At 41.3% G+C, this 16,485-nt stretch overlaps 1 protein-coding gene across 1 annotated transcript in view; it reads right to left on the minus strand.

Moving 5' to 3' along the window:
• The window catches only part of waplb (WAPL cohesin release factor b), a 189,195-nt gene that overhangs the window by 58,098 nt on the left and 114,612 nt on the right, over positions 1–16,485 (minus strand). The window contains exons 7-10 of the mRNA XM_048616249.1: positions 15,637–15,773; positions 12,335–12,446; positions 7,269–7,493; positions 1,923–2,034 (exon numbers count right to left, since the gene is read on the minus strand). Of these exons, the coding sequence (XP_048472206.1) occupies positions 1,923–2,034; positions 7,269–7,493; positions 12,335–12,446; positions 15,637–15,773 (586 nt within the window). The remainder of the gene's footprint in view (positions 1–1,922; positions 2,035–7,268; positions 7,494–12,334; positions 12,447–15,636; positions 15,774–16,485) is intronic.

A 16,485-nucleotide genomic window follows, 5' to 3' on the forward strand; every position in this document is an offset into this window, starting at 1 on the left:
TTCTCTGGTGGTTGAAGCCATACCTGACACATAGGAAGACGATTGTGGTTGTTGGATGTCAATCATCTCAGCTCCAGGACATCTCTGCAGGAGTTCCTCAGGGTAGTATCATCTGCCCAACCATCTTCAGCTGCTTCATCAATTACCACACAGCGTTCAGCACCTTTCACGATTCTTCAGATACTGATGCAGTCCATGTTCAAATGCAACAAGATCTGGACAATATCCAGACTTGGGCTGAACGAGCGGCAAATAACATTTTTGTCACACAAATGCCAAGCCATGACCTTCACCAATAACAGACAATTTCACTACTGCCTCTTGGCATTCAATGGTGTTAACATTACTGAATCCCCCACTATCAACATCCTGGGGGTTATCATTGATCAGAAACTCAATGGGACTCACCACAAATACAAGAGCAGGTCAGAAGCTAAGAGTGGTATGGTGAGTAGCTCACCTCCTGACTCCTCATAGCCTGTCTACCATCTACAAGGCGCAAATCAAGAGTGTGATGGAATACTCCCCACTTGCCTGGATGAATGCAGCCCCAGCAACACTCAAGAAGCTTGATACCATCCAGGACAAAGCAGCCTGCGACTGGCATCACATCCGCAAGCATCCACTCCCTTCACCAGAATTTAGAATTAGCTTTTATCACCACTGACGCTCAGTAGCAACAGTGTGTACTATCAACAAGATGCACTGCAGAAATTCACCAAAGATCCTCAGACAGCACCTTCCAAACCCACAACCATTTTCACCTAGAAGGACAAGAGCAACAGATATAGGAGAACACCACCACCTTCAAGTTCCCCTCCAAGCCATTCACCGTCCTGACTTGGAAATATATTGCCGTTCCTTCACTGTCACTGGGTCAAAATCCTGGAATTCCCTCCCTACTGGCATTGTGGGTCAATCCAAGGCAGGTGGACTGCAGCAATTCAAAAGGCAGCTCACCACCTTCTCAAGGGTAACCAGGGACAGGCATAAATGCTGGCCAGCCTGTGATGCCCATATCCCACAAAACGAATAAAAAGAAAACTTCCTGCCACTAAGCCAAGTTTGGGTCCATTTGCCAAAATGCCCTGAATACAATGGGCTCTTACCTTCTTGGCCAGGTTCCCAGGCGAAACCTTGCCAAAAGTTTTTCTGAAGTCCATGCAGACTACACCAACTGCACCACCCTCATTTACACATCTAATCACCACCTTAAAAAACTCCACAAAACCAGCCAGACATGATTCTCCCCTGTAAAGCCACGCTAACTATCTTTGATCAATGTTTACCTCAGTGGAGATTAAGTTTGTCGCACAGAATTTTTTCCAAACGTTTGCCTATCACTAAGGTTAGAAGTTTGACATCATCCAGGACAAAACAGCCCATTCAATTGGCACCACATACACAAACATGAGCTCCCCCAGCACCAATGCTTGGTAACAGTAGCGTGTAACACATACAAAACTCTCACAGAAATTCACCAATGCTCTTCAAAACCCATAACCACTACCAGTTGAGGGTAAATACAGGGAAAAAAGATCCCCTCCAAGCCACTGACCATCTTGACTTATAAGTATATTGCTGTTTCTTCAGTGTCACTGGGTCAAATTCCTGGATCTCCCTCCCTAACGGCACTGTGGACGTATTACATCAAATGAACTGCGGCAGTTCACAAAGGCAGCTCACCACCATCTCAAGGGCAACTGGAGACAGGAATAAATGCTGGCCCAGCCAGTGATTTCCATAGCCCATGAATGAACAAAATAAAAATTTCTTTGCACAACTGGCATCACATTTTGTTTAAAAATGCTCCTGAAAAGTGCCTTGACATGTTTTATTGTATTATAGACACTTTACAAGTAGAAATTCTTGCTCGTAGTCAATCCACGTAAAACGAGTAACTGTTCCAGCCGCTGAAATACCTTTATCCACAATGTGATCCAATCCTCCCAGGAGCCTGAGTTCCTCCTTAAACCAATCCCCTGCACGTCTGGATGTGAGTGAAAGCAGAGTCTCCATGGCCAAATGTCCAGTCTGTCCAAAAGAGAAAACACATCTTAATACACAGCTTTCAAAATAATGTTGCAAGAAGGCACAAAACCAAATTACACATAAAAGGATCAAATCCCATACAATCACAGTGCTCACCAACTGTAGCGATTGCTATAGCCTACAGCCATTCCACAACAAACACTCCCTCTCCTTCCCCTTCCCTTGCAAATACAATTCCTAAGTTCTCAGAAAGATCATCATTTTTGTTTTGAGTTCATACAACAGATGACAGGGAGCACTGGCCAACAACTTAGGGCCAAAGAAAGTTCGATTCTTCCATCACTTTGTGTTGCTAGACTATGGTTACAGTGGTCCTGATTTCCTGTTCCAAACGGCAAGAGGATATTGACGGACTGGTTAGGTGGGCAGAGCACTGGCCAATCCAACTCAAATCCTGAGAAGTGAGAGGTAATGCACTTGGAAGGTTAACAAGACAAGGGATTACAATGTATGAACCTGGAACGTACTGAAAATCAGAGGGATCTTGATGTGCATATCCACAGATCCCTGAAGGTAGTACAGCAGTTACATAAGGTGGTTAAAGAGGAATATAGGATACTTGCTTTTAATAGGAAAGGCTTAGAGTGCAAGACAAGAGGGTTATTACAGAACTATATGAAATGCTGCTTAGGCCACAGCTGGAGTACTGTGTGCCGTTCTGGTCACCACATTAGAGGAGGGATTGTAATAGAGGGTACAGAGTAGATGTATCAGGATGTTGTATGGACTGAAGGATCTGAGGTTTGAGGGAAGATTGGATAGGCTAGGCTTTTTTCCTTCGAACAGTAAAAATTGCAAGGGCACCTGATAGAAATGCATACGATTGAGAGGGGCATTGACTGGGTGGATAGGAAGGCATCTATCAGCGCTTTCATTAGTAGAAGGGGCAATATCCTAGGGAATAGGTTTAAGTTAAGAGGTAGAAACCAAGAGGTGAGTTTAAGTGAAAATATTTCTCCTCTAGGGTGGTGGGAGTGTAGTACTTGCTTTGAAAGTGTTGTCAAAAAGTCTTGTAATATTTTCATAGTATTCAGATATTAATTTGCAATGTCATTGCCTTCAGGGTCATTAGCCAAAATCTGGAAAGTTAGTGATTAGTGTAGCCAGATCTTTGTTAACTGGCACAGATATAATAGGCCAAATGACCTGAAGTATCAGTCCAGGCCCAAATTTGTCAAAGGTTAAGGGAGACTGGTGTAGAGTGAAAATGCTATTAGTTTGTCATGTTTTAAATACAAATGTTACTTTTTCCCTTCAAATTCTATTGGGTCTGTTGTGTAGGTTTTTCTTTCCCTTCTAATTTTATGAATTCTCTGCTGCAATTTAGATTTTTTGGATGTACAGGAAACTTAAAACATTTACCCAAGTATTGTGCTTAATGGTGGCATCTCTGACAATCCTGATCAGTCTGAATGTTGCAATAAGCAACTGTCCTGAAAACTCTCACGCAAATGTTCATTATAATATTCTACCCATATTGCCAAACAAAAAAAATCAACTTTGAACTCTATCAATCTTTCTTGGAAAACACTAATTATTTTTGGAATGAAACAATGTATCAGTGAAACTCAGTTAACAATAAAACATATGCTAAAACAAGATTAGGTCTAATCCACATTCCATTCTGAAACTAGGCCTCAACCCATACGGCAGAAAACACTGCAGTATCAGAACGACCACCAGATGGCAGGACTAATGCAACAGCATCTCCACTTATATAAAGTTCAGAGTTGTTAGTGTGCAGGTAGTTCTACTATAAACACGATAGTTGCGTTCTTCTGTAACCTCACGCCACAGAAAAATCACTATAGCTGTACAGCAGAAAGTTTGCGTCATTCAAACAGTGTCCACTATTCATCAGTCGCATTATAGCCAATTTGCATTAACGAAACACGAGCAATAGCAGGACTACCTGTATATGGATGAAATTGCACAAATACTGTTCCCTAGTGAGGAGATTGCAGAAAGTGAGGAGGAATACTTCCACAGCTTTCATATTGCACAGTATGAGTCCTAGTATAATTTCAATCAATAAGGTGTTTAACATGTCAACTGTGATGTAGATTCACAGATAATGAGGGCTACAGCAACCTTATACACTGTAGTCCCCCTGAAACACACTCCAGATTTTATTAAAAACTGAAACAACCTTGGCATCAATTTCAAACCAGAAGTAATGCAATGTGTAAGACTAAAGGAATTAAACATCCAGGAACTGGCAGTGCACGTAAGTGGTGCTGCATTCATCTCTAAAAGGTTGGGTAAACAAGGTCAGAAGTCACACGACACCAGGTTATAGTCCAACACGTTTATTTGAAATCACAAGGTTTTGGAGCGCTGCTCTTTCATCAGGTGAAGTGAAGGAAAGCACACAGGCACAGAGTTTATAGGCAGACAGATCAAAAGATTGTACAAATGGTGCGACTGGAGTGTCGACAAGCTGAATACAATGCCCTTGCTGGTGATCAAAAATGTCAGATCATCAAAACGAACACTACCATCACATGTGGGGACACCATCCACCAAGTATATGACAGATACTCATGTGATTCGGCCAATGTTGTCTACCTCATATGCTGCAGACGCTGAAGCAACGGATGAATGAACACTGCGCAACAAACGCCAGACAGGGAACACTTCAGCAGTCGAGGACATGCAGCCATAAGACTATAAGTAGACCATATGACATAGGAGCAGAAATTAGGCCATTCGGCTCATCAAGCATGCTCCGCCTTTCAATCATGGCTGCTAAGTTCCTCAACTCCATTCTTCCGCTTTCTCCCTGTAACCCTTGATTCCCTTGATAATCAAGAACCTATCTATCTCTAAAATGTACTCAATGACCTGGCCTCCACAGCCTTCTGTGGCAGTGAATTCCATAGATTCACCACTCTCTGGCTGAAGAAGTTTCTCCTTATCTCCATTCTAAAAGGTCTTCCCTTTACTCGAAGGGTGTGCGCCCTCGGGTCGAGTCTCTCCTACCAATGGAAGCATCTTCCCAACATCCACTCTGTCCAAGCCATTCAGTATTCTGAAAGTTTCAATTAGATCCCCCCTCATCCTTCTAAACTCCAATGAGTGTAGTCCCAGAATGCTCAAACATTCCTCGTATGTTAAGCTTTCCATTCTTGGGATCATTCTCGTGAACCTCCTCTGAACCCGGTTCAGGACCAGTACATCCTTCCAGAGATATGGGGCCCAAAACTGCACACTCTGATCTTCAGGTAAGTGTCCTCCAAGGCGGCCTTAGAGATGCACAACAATGCAGAATCACCGAGCAGAGACTGATAGCCAAGTTCCATAACCATAAGGATAGCCTCAACTTTGATCTTGGGTTTATGCCATGCTCCATATAACTCCACCACACTGTTCTGTAAAATCTTTGTGTCCTGTTTTGACACCATCACCTTGACATCTTGTTTTGATCGCTCCACCTTAATTGGTTTTTACAATTTTGGATTACTTGTTACTTTGGTTAGACCCTCGGCAGGCGACTCATTTTCCTATCATGTTATTCCAGTCATTTGGTTTGTCTCCAGTACCACCTTATTTTTAATTTTCTGTAATTATCTCTCTGCCTCATTTAATCTGATTATAGGCTGTTCCTTCGCTTGTTATTCAGCTGTTGACACTTTACTCACACTGACACACTTGATCACCTGCACAGACTTGTTATTCAGCTTGTCGACAGTCCACTCACACAAACTGTGAGATCTTTTGATCTTTCGGCTGTAAATTCTGTGCCTGTGTGCTTCTCTTCACTTTACCTGTCAAAGAAGCAGCGCTCTGAAAACTTACGATTTCAAACAAACCTAAATTTTTAACTATAACATGGTACTGAGTGACTTCTAACCTTGTCCACCCCAGTCCAACACTGGCACCTCCACAACAGGTTGGGTAAAACAGTGAAGGCAGTCCTTTATCTAAGTAGTAACTGATCGACGGCTAGGATTAATGAGTCAAACTTCAGTAAGTAAATGTTTACTCTGCATGACTTGAGGGCCAGGTGTTAATTTCACATGAACAGACATTCAAAACAGATATTCAAAATTTAGTCCAAGAGAATTTCAGCATCCTTATTCTTTGAGTCATATAACGAGTTGGTCACTGTGCATTGGCTTTAGTCTTCAAATCCTGTGTTTCTGAACTTGTTTTGACCAAGAGTGTCATCTTAATTGTAGTAAAGGTCTGTATTGATTAGCACACTGCTGAAACTTTGGAGGCATGCTATGAAAATTAGTTGAACATGGTGCCTGGCTGCCTTGACGAATGTCAATAGAGATCATGGGTAAAGGAAGAACTGCTCCCCATTTCAACAGGTTTACAGCTTAACATGCAAGCTGAATGAAGAAAACATCATAACATTTGAAAGACAGCTTTAAAGTGATTGAAGTTTAAAGAGGGTGTATCTTCATCTGATCTATTCATTCTTGCATGTTACAACGTTTACATTTCAAACAGCCTGACAATGTGGAAACTTCAAGATGGAGTTACAGAGCTGTCACTCACCTTCAGCACTGTGGGCAGGTGCATCAACTGAGATTAACAAATGAGTTGTCTCATCAGACATTTTAGTAATTGCTCTTTCAAAGCAACAATATGAATCACTCATGAGGTAGTGAAGCACAGCAAATGTTTCACTATTAAAATGAAATATCATGCCAGGGTAAGTACAGTAAAATTCGTTCATGGGATGTGGGCTTTGCAGATTGGGCCAGGATTCATTGCCCATCCCTTGCTTTTCTGGAGAAGGTGGTAGAGCTGCCTCTGTGAATCACTACACTTCAGTTTGTGGAAGGTCGCCATGTACATAAAGGTTGCTACATTCACAACAAATCTAACTGCATGCAAAAACGCTTCAATATTTCGAACAGCTTGGGCAAATGCAGTGGAAGATGCATCTATTGGTTTATCTGCGTTTTTCTTTAATGGTTTCATTAGAATTCAGACAGCAAAGCTCCAATGGAACCCAAGTGTATGAATAACCTATGAAATAGGTCTTTATGCTTTCAGTGAGTTACACTGCCAGATTGGGTCAGGGTTAGGGTAATCATCTGGTGTTGGTCAACCTTCTAAGAGTAGGTACTACAAGGCTTTAACAGTTTGTGCAAGATGTTAAATGAGAATCACATTTCCCTGTTTGCAACTAATCACAGCTTTCTGAAGAATCTCTGAAGCTGTGATTAAAATATTCCCCAAGGTATATTTGTTCTTACCGTAATGTTCTCCAGGTCTAGATGCCTGTTGTGAACAGTTTCACAGAGCTTACGAATTTTCTCTTTGATCTTTTTCATTTCCTTCTCATTCAGTTGTCGTGAACACGGGTCCTGGTCCATCTCTAGAAGCCGGATCATCAAGTCCAGACTAGCTCGATCCAGATCCATGTTCAATCGGTCTCGGCTCAGGATGTACATTAGTGCTGCTGTGCAAAGGGCTAAATTCTGAGGATAAAAAAAAGCAAGGTTAGGAAGGAAACAATGAACAGAGGAGCTGCAGCACATGGGGACGGATGGTGAGTGGACAGGAGAGGGATCCATGCGAGTCAGCTAAGCATGCCCTGGCAACAAGCCATGGCTTGCCTCAGGAGTGGACAGAATACCTTCCTACACTGTTGTACTTCCAATTTTGACTAGAGACAGGGCCAAGATACTCAAAGAATAACAAGAGGTAATCTCGACCTATAAACTCCCAAAACCATGGGAGGTGGAGGGCATTGGTCCAGAGATCAAGGGGAATCATGTCCATAACCAATAGTAAACAGTCAAGCAGAGAGAAGGCAACTGCAAAAGGACAGAGATTAACTAAATGGGCCAAAAGATGAGAGATAGAATGCAATGTGGCCGAAGTCAAGATCGCCCACTTTGGATCCAAGGAGATAAACTGGAATATTTTCTAAGTGACAAGAAAAGAGAGAGAGAGATTTGGGTATCTAAGTAGACAATTAAAACCCAATTGAACAGCTGCAAAAAAAAAATTCAAAAGGCTAATGAAATGTCAGCCCTTATCTCAAGCAGATGGTATACAAAAGTAGGCAATTGCAGTACATTCATAAAGAAGTTTGGTCAGACACCAAGTATCATTGCAGTTAAGCAAAGAGGCAGGGGAACAGTTGCACTGAAAATTCCCCAGGATTTGGAGGGATTCAAAAGGTTAGATAATAAGGCAGTTTGCACACAGTAGGCAGCTCTCTCTGACATTGAAGACTGAGGATAACACCAAATTGAGTTGTTTCAGATGAATAAATTTATTAGGGTAGATAAAGATAATTCCTCCAGTAATGATGGAACAGTCCAGAACAAATGGACTTGAAAAGAGCCAAACCAATCAGAAAGGGGACATCCAAATCTGGTACAATCACCAGAAGGCTTTGATGTGGGGAGTCTTTTGAAATTTTACAGACTGTGTACAATAGATTTTTGTATTATATGGCAGGTCAAAGGAGTCACAATGCATTACAATAATGATACAAATAAACAACAGAACAGGATCCAGGAGATGAACAACAACACACTGTTCCGAAGAAATTCAGGATGCTCTTGGTCAACCTTTCCTCCTTTCACCAGTTTGCACATAAATCTTCAATAAAATTGTCTCCTAAATCCTAACTCTCTCCAAGTTCTGTTCACCCACCACTTTCAACTTGCTGACCTACACTAGCTCCCAAGCCAACGTAGGGCTCAAAATACACAGAAGCAGCGGATAATCTGACCCTGAAAACCCCAAAGAGCATGGGAAAAGGTGTGCACTGGAGTGACCAAGGGGAGAAAAATCATCGTTGCAAACAGAATACAGAGAAATGGCGAGCTGCTGCTTTTCCAGTCATAGTTTGGTTCACTCATGTGCTGATAATTGCCTAGTCCACAGTGAGCATAAACGTTGGCAGTGAGTGAGAGATGTAGGGTGTGTGGTTTACATACATTTTTAATCATTAAAGTTTGGATTTTTGAAATCTGAATGAGAGATATGTGGCTGTTCTGTATGTTTGAATGATTTTATTTCTAACTTGTAAACATTTCTGTAGTCATGTGACTTGTTTTACAAGTTTATAAAAAGTTCAATTCTGTTTGCCCTTCTACAAGAAAGATTTTGTTAAACTGGAGAGGGTTCAGAAAAGACTTACAAGGATGTTGCTGGGACTGGAATGTTTGAATTATAGGGAGAGGCTGAATAGGCTGGGGTTTTTTCTCCCCCCTTGGAGTGTCAGAGGAAGAAGGGTGGCCTTAGAAAGGTTTATAAGGTCATGAGTGGTATGGATAGGGTGAATGGCCAAAGTCTTTCTCCTAGGGTGGGGGATAGGTTTAAGGAGAGAGGCAAAAGATTTAAAAAGGACCCGAGGGGTAACTATTTCATGCAGAGGATGGTGAGTGTACGAAATCAGCTGCCAGAGGTGGTGGAGGAGGCGGGTACAACTACAACATGTAAAATCGGTATATGAATTAAAAGGGTTGAGAGAGATATGGGCCAAATGCTGGCAAGTGGGACAAGGTCACATTGGGACATCTGGTCAGCATGGACGAGTTGGCCTGAAGGGTCTGTTTCGATACTGCATGATTCTATGACTATGACTCTATGAAATGGCTGTGTGTCTGTATTAGGAGGCCAAGTAATGCGAACAAATGTGCATCAGGGTTTCTGTTCAGAACTTTTTGGATTCTTCTCTGGTGTGAGTAGTGTACAAGGGGTGCTTTGGGCTCAAGTGGGATTATATTTAGTGGGCTTCAATATCTCTAAACTTGCACTGTGTGGAAATAATTTGGATTTATTCTATTTCACCTTGTTATTTTATGAAATAAGCTTCTGTTTTATTGTTAAAACCATACCTGCAACATTGCTTGCTTACGTTTCAATGACACACCACCTTGTTAAAACCAAAAAAATCCAACCTTGTTCTTTCAAGCTAGTTTTTAGATCTGACCTGATGGTAGGGACTGGGGGCAGATCAGGAAGACTGGAGCCACCTTTAGCCATGGGCTGAGGGGGCTACTGGAAATAGGCGGCTTCAAGAGAGACAGAATAGTTTTATACCCGACAACAAAGAAATATTCAGGTAACTGATATTAGAAACTTCAAATCACTGAAACATGGAAATTCATAGAAAATTAATGTGGTATATGAATAGAAAGGGTTTAGACAGATAACAGTTAAATGCTGGCAAATAGGACTGGGTCAGACTGGGATGCCTGTGTGGCGTGGACGAGTTGGGCCAAAGGGTCTGTTTTCACGTTGGATGACTCTATTCTCTAGTTTGAGGCTGTATACGGTCAGTAGCTACTGTACTGGGAAATACAAATATAACAGATAGGACACTGAATCATTGTTGGGTTTAATCTTGAGATTTTCAGATGAATCCACATTTGGGTACACTGCTGATGGGCTTGGGGTAAAATCAGTAATGTTGTTGGGTACCAGTTACGAGTTGCTAAGTTTTGAACCTTCCCCCTTTTTGTACATCCCACGATCAAGGTAGTGGGACTGTCTGTGTGGAATTTACAGGTTCTCCCTGTGTCTGCGTGGGTTTCTGCCAGGTGCTCCGATTTCCTCCCACAGTCCAAAGATGTGCAGGTTAGGTAGATTGGCCATGGGAAATGTAGGGCTACGGGGATAGGGTGGGATGGCTCTTCGGAAGATTGGTGCAGACTCGATGAACCAAATGGCCTCTAACTGCAATGAGCATTGTTTTTTGTTAAGTTCAAGTATGAGATGCAATAAATTATATTTGAACTGCCTGTTCAAAAAAACTGTCCTAGCTTCGTGCAGGTGTTCTGGAAACATTCTAGCTTGACCCTATCAATCTATGAAGTACATTTAGGGTGAAAACCTTTTGTATGTAGAAATGCATATTAGTTATTTAGAACATCAAAAGCACATTTCTTCTCTTAGCAAGTCATATCAGGCTTGAACTGTTAGTTCTTTCTCTCTCCACAGAAACTGCCAGACTTGCTGAGCTTCTCTAGCTCTTTGGTTTATTTTGAAAAATTATTTTGTTAACTTCTGCCTGCGGTCTTGCGCCAGTTTAAATACTGTTGAGTGAGGAAATAAATGTTTTCCTTGTTTGCTGTGATTTTATGTTTAATGGACAGCTGTTCATGACTCAGGATACTGATGAATTATTCTAATTCTGCTTTTCTACAAGTCCAAGTACCCCATTTGTGAAAACAAATACAAAGATATTGCTACTTTGTGGTTGCATTATCTAATAAATGAGTTAGTGAGATTGAAAAAGCAGTCCCCAAAATTCAAAAAGTAGACGCTGAGAAAGGTTCAAGAGAAGCTCTGAAAATCTTTCTGATCTTTTGCCCAAAATGAGCATTGTGAGCTTCAACTGTCTGCTCTGAAGGTAACAGGAAAGGCAAATAGAATGTCGACCTTTATTTCAAAAAGAATGTAGTGTAAATGTGGGGAGGTTTTGCCAAAACTATACCAGGTGCTAGTCAGACCATAGCTGAATGATATGCAGGAACTGGAGAGAGTCCAGAGGTTTCCTAGGCTGATGCCAAAATGGAAGATTGTCTTATGAGGAAACATTAAATCAATTGGGCCTGTACACACTGGAGTTTAGAAATATGAGAGGTGATCTTATTGAGACATACAAGATTCTTAGGAGTCTTAAAAGGGGAGGTGCAGAGAGCTTGTTTCGTCTTGTGGGAGAGTTTAGGGCCAGAGAAAATAATCTCAAGAGTACAGAATCACCCATTTATGACACAGATGAGAAGGAATTTCTTCTGAGGGTAGTGAATCTGTGGAATTCTTTACCACAAAGAGTTGCTGAGGTTGGGTCATTAAAGTATACTTAAGGCTGAGATAGATGGATTTTTAATCACTACGGAAATGAGCTGTTATAGGGAAAAGGCTGGGAAATGGAGAGGAAGATTATCAGGTTAGCTGTGATCTCACTGATTGGCAGGATCAGACTTGATGGGCTGCATGGCCTACTTCAGCTCCCACTTATGATCTTCCAAAACTCTCTATGGCCTTCCCACAGTAATCTCCTCAGATCTCTGCATTCCTCTATTTCATGCTCTTTCACAATCCTCAGTCACTGCTGCACCTTTGGCAGTCATGCCTGCAGCTGCAAGTGAACAAATTCTCTACATCTCCCTTCCTTTTTAAGGGGCTTCTCAAAAAAAAAGTTACCATGCTTTTGGCCATCTAAAATCCCATGTGGCACAGGGTTAGTTATTGTCAGAAAATATTCATATTAAATGCCTTAAGTAATTGACTGCATTAAAATATGGTCAATAAAATTACACAGAAAATTCCTTCCTACAGTATGAAGTTATACCTGGTTCTTCTGTGCATCATCCAGTGTCTTGAAGACCATGGCTACCATCCCATGAGCCCTCAGATGCATTCGAAAACTTGGCATGGCACACTTGGTGGCCAGACTAATAATACTGGAAGATAAAAAGAATCAATCCTTCAAGAGATCAAAGCACACAGGACCACATTTACAGAATAGATACTGGATAAGCAGCAGCATAGGTAGTTGCACAAGGAATGGCAGGTGGCACAGATACACAATATACTCATACTAATTAGCAGGAATGTGTAACATATCACATAACTGGTGGGAAAATTAAACATAACTTTCAGCATTGATTTGCCCATCGAGGCATAGGTGGCCTTGCTTAGTGGATATGGTGAGCAAGTACAAGGACAGCTTGTCGTGGAGTGTGAAATAGTGAGAATGCTTTGGAATTTGGCGATTTAAATGCACCAAAGTACCTCCTGGGAGGAGGTGCTTTCATATAAAAGATCCAAAAAAGGGATCAACTGAGAAAAGGAGCCAGAGACCAGCAGGAATACATGAGAACTTAGAAGCATTAATCATGAGCAGAGAGTTAGAAGATTTTTTTTTCTCTTCACACAGCAAGTCCCTATTTAACATAGACTCCCTTAGCTTTGTCTTGTGTTAACCTTTTAATACGGTGGCAAAATATCCATTTGACGTTGTCAAGTTCACTTAAGCCTCGTTTAACACAAACCTCCCATTCAGTGAATTACGTTTTCATATGACCTCCCCTCCAGCTTCACTGCTCTTGCCCATAGTCCCTTTTCCTCCCTGCTACTACCCTGGTTGTCAACATTACCTCACTCCAACCTTGTTCCCTACTGCCCCTCTCCCCCTCCCAGAGGCTTTGTTTCTATCCCTAGGCCTGCTCCTCTGGCTTTATACCCACCAAGGACCCAAGGACTTGTCTCCTGCCCTCTGTTATCGTCTTAGGTCCTAGAGTTTTTCTCAATACTCCATTCTTGAACTCAGAGTTCCTGGACTTCATCAAGTGCTAGATATTGGCCATTGTTTGTAGCCCCAGGATTTCAGCTGATACCTAACTGACCTAGTTCAGCCACGATACACAGCCTGGTCAATTCGAGCTCTTACTAAATGGTGCATTCACTTCACATTCAATTCTATATTTTAATGTGCAAGTTCTTTCAGCCGAGAACGCATAGTAACTTTATTTAAAGAAATGGCTCAGAAAGAAATTAGGAATAGTATAAGGTCCAAACAGCAGACACAAAATTTCCAGAAAAAAATAGCAAGAGAGAGAGTAAATTAGTAAGAAAATGAAACTGACTGTAAAATCTTCCATAAACATAACAGGAAAGGATTCATAAAAACAAATGGAGGCTCCTTGCAGCCAGAAATGGGGAAATTACAACAGAGAACAAAGAAATTACAGAACAATTTCACACATATTTTGGTTCTATCTTTGCAAAAGACGACAAATAATTACACAGAAATTTAAGGAAACAATGAGAGTGAGGAATTGAAGCAAAGTTAGTATTAGTAAAGAAACTGGTGTTTGACAATTTCATAGGGCCCGTTAATCTCTATCCTACAGTATGAAAGGAAGTGGAATATTGGATACACTGGTGGTCATTTTTCAAAGTTCGATATACTCTGGAGCAATTCCTACAGATTGGAAAGTGGCAAATATAACCCAATATTTAAAAAGGAGACAGAGGGAAAAAAGATTACAAGCTTTTTGGCCTAACATTAGAAGTGGGCAAAATAACAGAATCAAAATGCTAGTGTCTATTATAAAAGATGTGATAACATAAATGTGAAAGCATTAACAGGCTAGACAAAGTCCGTGTGAGTTTATGAAAGGGAAATCATGCTTAACTAATCTACTGGCTATGAGGATATAACTAATAGAATAGTTAAAAGAGAAGCAGTGGATATGGTCTATTTGGATTTCAAGAAGGCTTTTGATAAGGTCCCACTTAAGAGGCGAGTGGGCTAGATTAGTGCATATGGGACTGGGGTAATATACAGGCATGGATTGAGAATTGTTTAACAGACCGAAAACAGTGAGAATAATAAGGCAACCCACACATGCGGAGTGTGCGGAGAAAATATTTGGCAGATGCAATACAATGCAGATAATGTGAAGTTATATATTTTGGTGTGGAAAACAGAAAGACAGAGTATTATTTAAAATGGTGAGACATTGGAAATGTAAATGCACAAAGGAATATGGGTGTCCTTGAACACCAGACAATGGAAGTAAACAGACATATGCAGAAAGCAATTAGGAAAGTATATCGTGTGCTGGCCTTCAAAGTAAGACAATTTGAGTTCAGAAATAAGGTTGTTTTACTGCAGTTATACAGGGCTTTGGAACACCAGGAATAGTGTCTTCCTACCTAAGACAGGATATATTTGCCATCACTAAGCTGATATTGGACATGGCAGGACTGTTGTATAAAAGATTGGCTCAAATGGGCCTGTATTCAATAGAATTTAGAAGAATGATGGAGGATCTGATTGAAATGTAGAGTATTCTAAGAAGATGGGATAGACTAGAGCAGGGAGGACATTTTCCTGGTTGTGAAGTTTAGAACCAGGGGTCACAGTGCCATTTAGGACCGAGATGAGGAAATCTTCTTCACTCAGAGGTGGTCAACTTGTGGATTCATTATCACTGAAGGCCGTTGAGGTGAAGGCACTAAATGCATTCAAGAAAAAGTTTGATAATTTTTGTTTAGGTATTAAAGGCATCAAAGAATATGGACAAAGGGGCATGGCAAGAAATGGTATTGAGATAGAGGATCAGCCATAATCACACAGAATGATGGAGCAAGCTCACAAGACCTCTTCCTGCTCCTAGCTTTTGTGGTCTTCTATGTTTCAAAATGGAGTTCAACAGTTATTTCAAAAAGAACGATGTTCAGGTTTAAAGGAGAAGGCAGACGAATGGCAGAGGGTGAGATGGTGCAGACATAATGGAACAAACGGTTTCCTGTGCTGTAATAGTTCTTAGTCATTTGATTAAAAGATGAAAGATACACTAAATTAGTTAGAGATCAGGGATGACTCCATCAACAAGATGCTACAATTATGACAGAGTTGGTGGTATCTGACAAAATTGCTTGCTTATTCTGCAGATTACAAAAGTACAATTTGTTCTTCAACAAGCACCACTTTCCTGCCCCAGGATCTCTCAGAACAGTGTACCCACAAGATACAGAGCATCTACATAATACTGAAGCTCAAGACTGTAATGTCACATGTAAAATAATTAGAGAGGATATTTAAACGACCCTCGAGAAGAGACACCACTCATAGAAGCATACCTAAGGCAGCGTGTGTTGAGAGGCTGAGAACATTTCAGTCCGCTGAGTAGGTACTCAATGTCATCCGTAAACTCCTGGTTTTCTCCAAATTCTACCACATCGTTGAAGTGCTTCACATGCTGGACCACAGTGTACAACTAAAATAAATATAACATGCTGTTTACAATGGCAGAAATCAGAGTTAACCTGGCACAGCAAAACCAAAGCTGAAACCAGCACATCATAGCTCAGCACAGACAGTACTTGGTCCAATTAATCTGCAAGGCAGTTTAGTATAAGCACTCCCTGGTTGATACTAATTGTAGATAGACCTACAGATCTTGCAGGTGCTGATGAGCTGCCACACCAGGCACGTAATATGACGACATGGGACTGTGTGTATTTTGGTGCCCACTGTCACTGAACCACAGAGACTGTGCAGGTATCCTTCATCCTGGAATGTTAAGAAACATCCCTCAGGTGGCTAACAGAGTTGATGTAGAAGCTGGTTTAAGTCAAAATTTTCTCATCATATAATAATACAGCATGGAGTTAGACCTTTGGTCTAACTCTAGGCTAGGACTTTTCTCTCCCTGGAGCATTGGAGGCTGGGAGTGACCTTATAGATGTTTATAAAATCATGAGGGGCATAGATAAGGTGAATAGCCCAGACTTTTTCCCCAGAGAAGGGGAGTCCAAATCTAGAGGGCATAGGTTTAAGGCGAGAGCGGAAAAATTTGAAAGGGACCCGAAGGGCAACTTTTTCCACACAGAGGGTGGTATAGATGTGGAATGACCTGCCAAAGAGGCAGATACAATTTCAACATTTAAAAGATACTTGGACAGGTAATTGAATAGGAAAAGGTTCAG

The sequence above is a fragment of the Rhincodon typus genome, chromosome 34 (assembly GCF_021869965.1).
Source record: "Rhincodon typus isolate 14 chromosome 34, sRhiTyp1.1, whole genome shotgun sequence".
NCBI classification, from domain to species: domain Eukaryota; kingdom Metazoa; phylum Chordata; class Chondrichthyes; order Orectolobiformes; family Rhincodontidae; genus Rhincodon; species Rhincodon typus.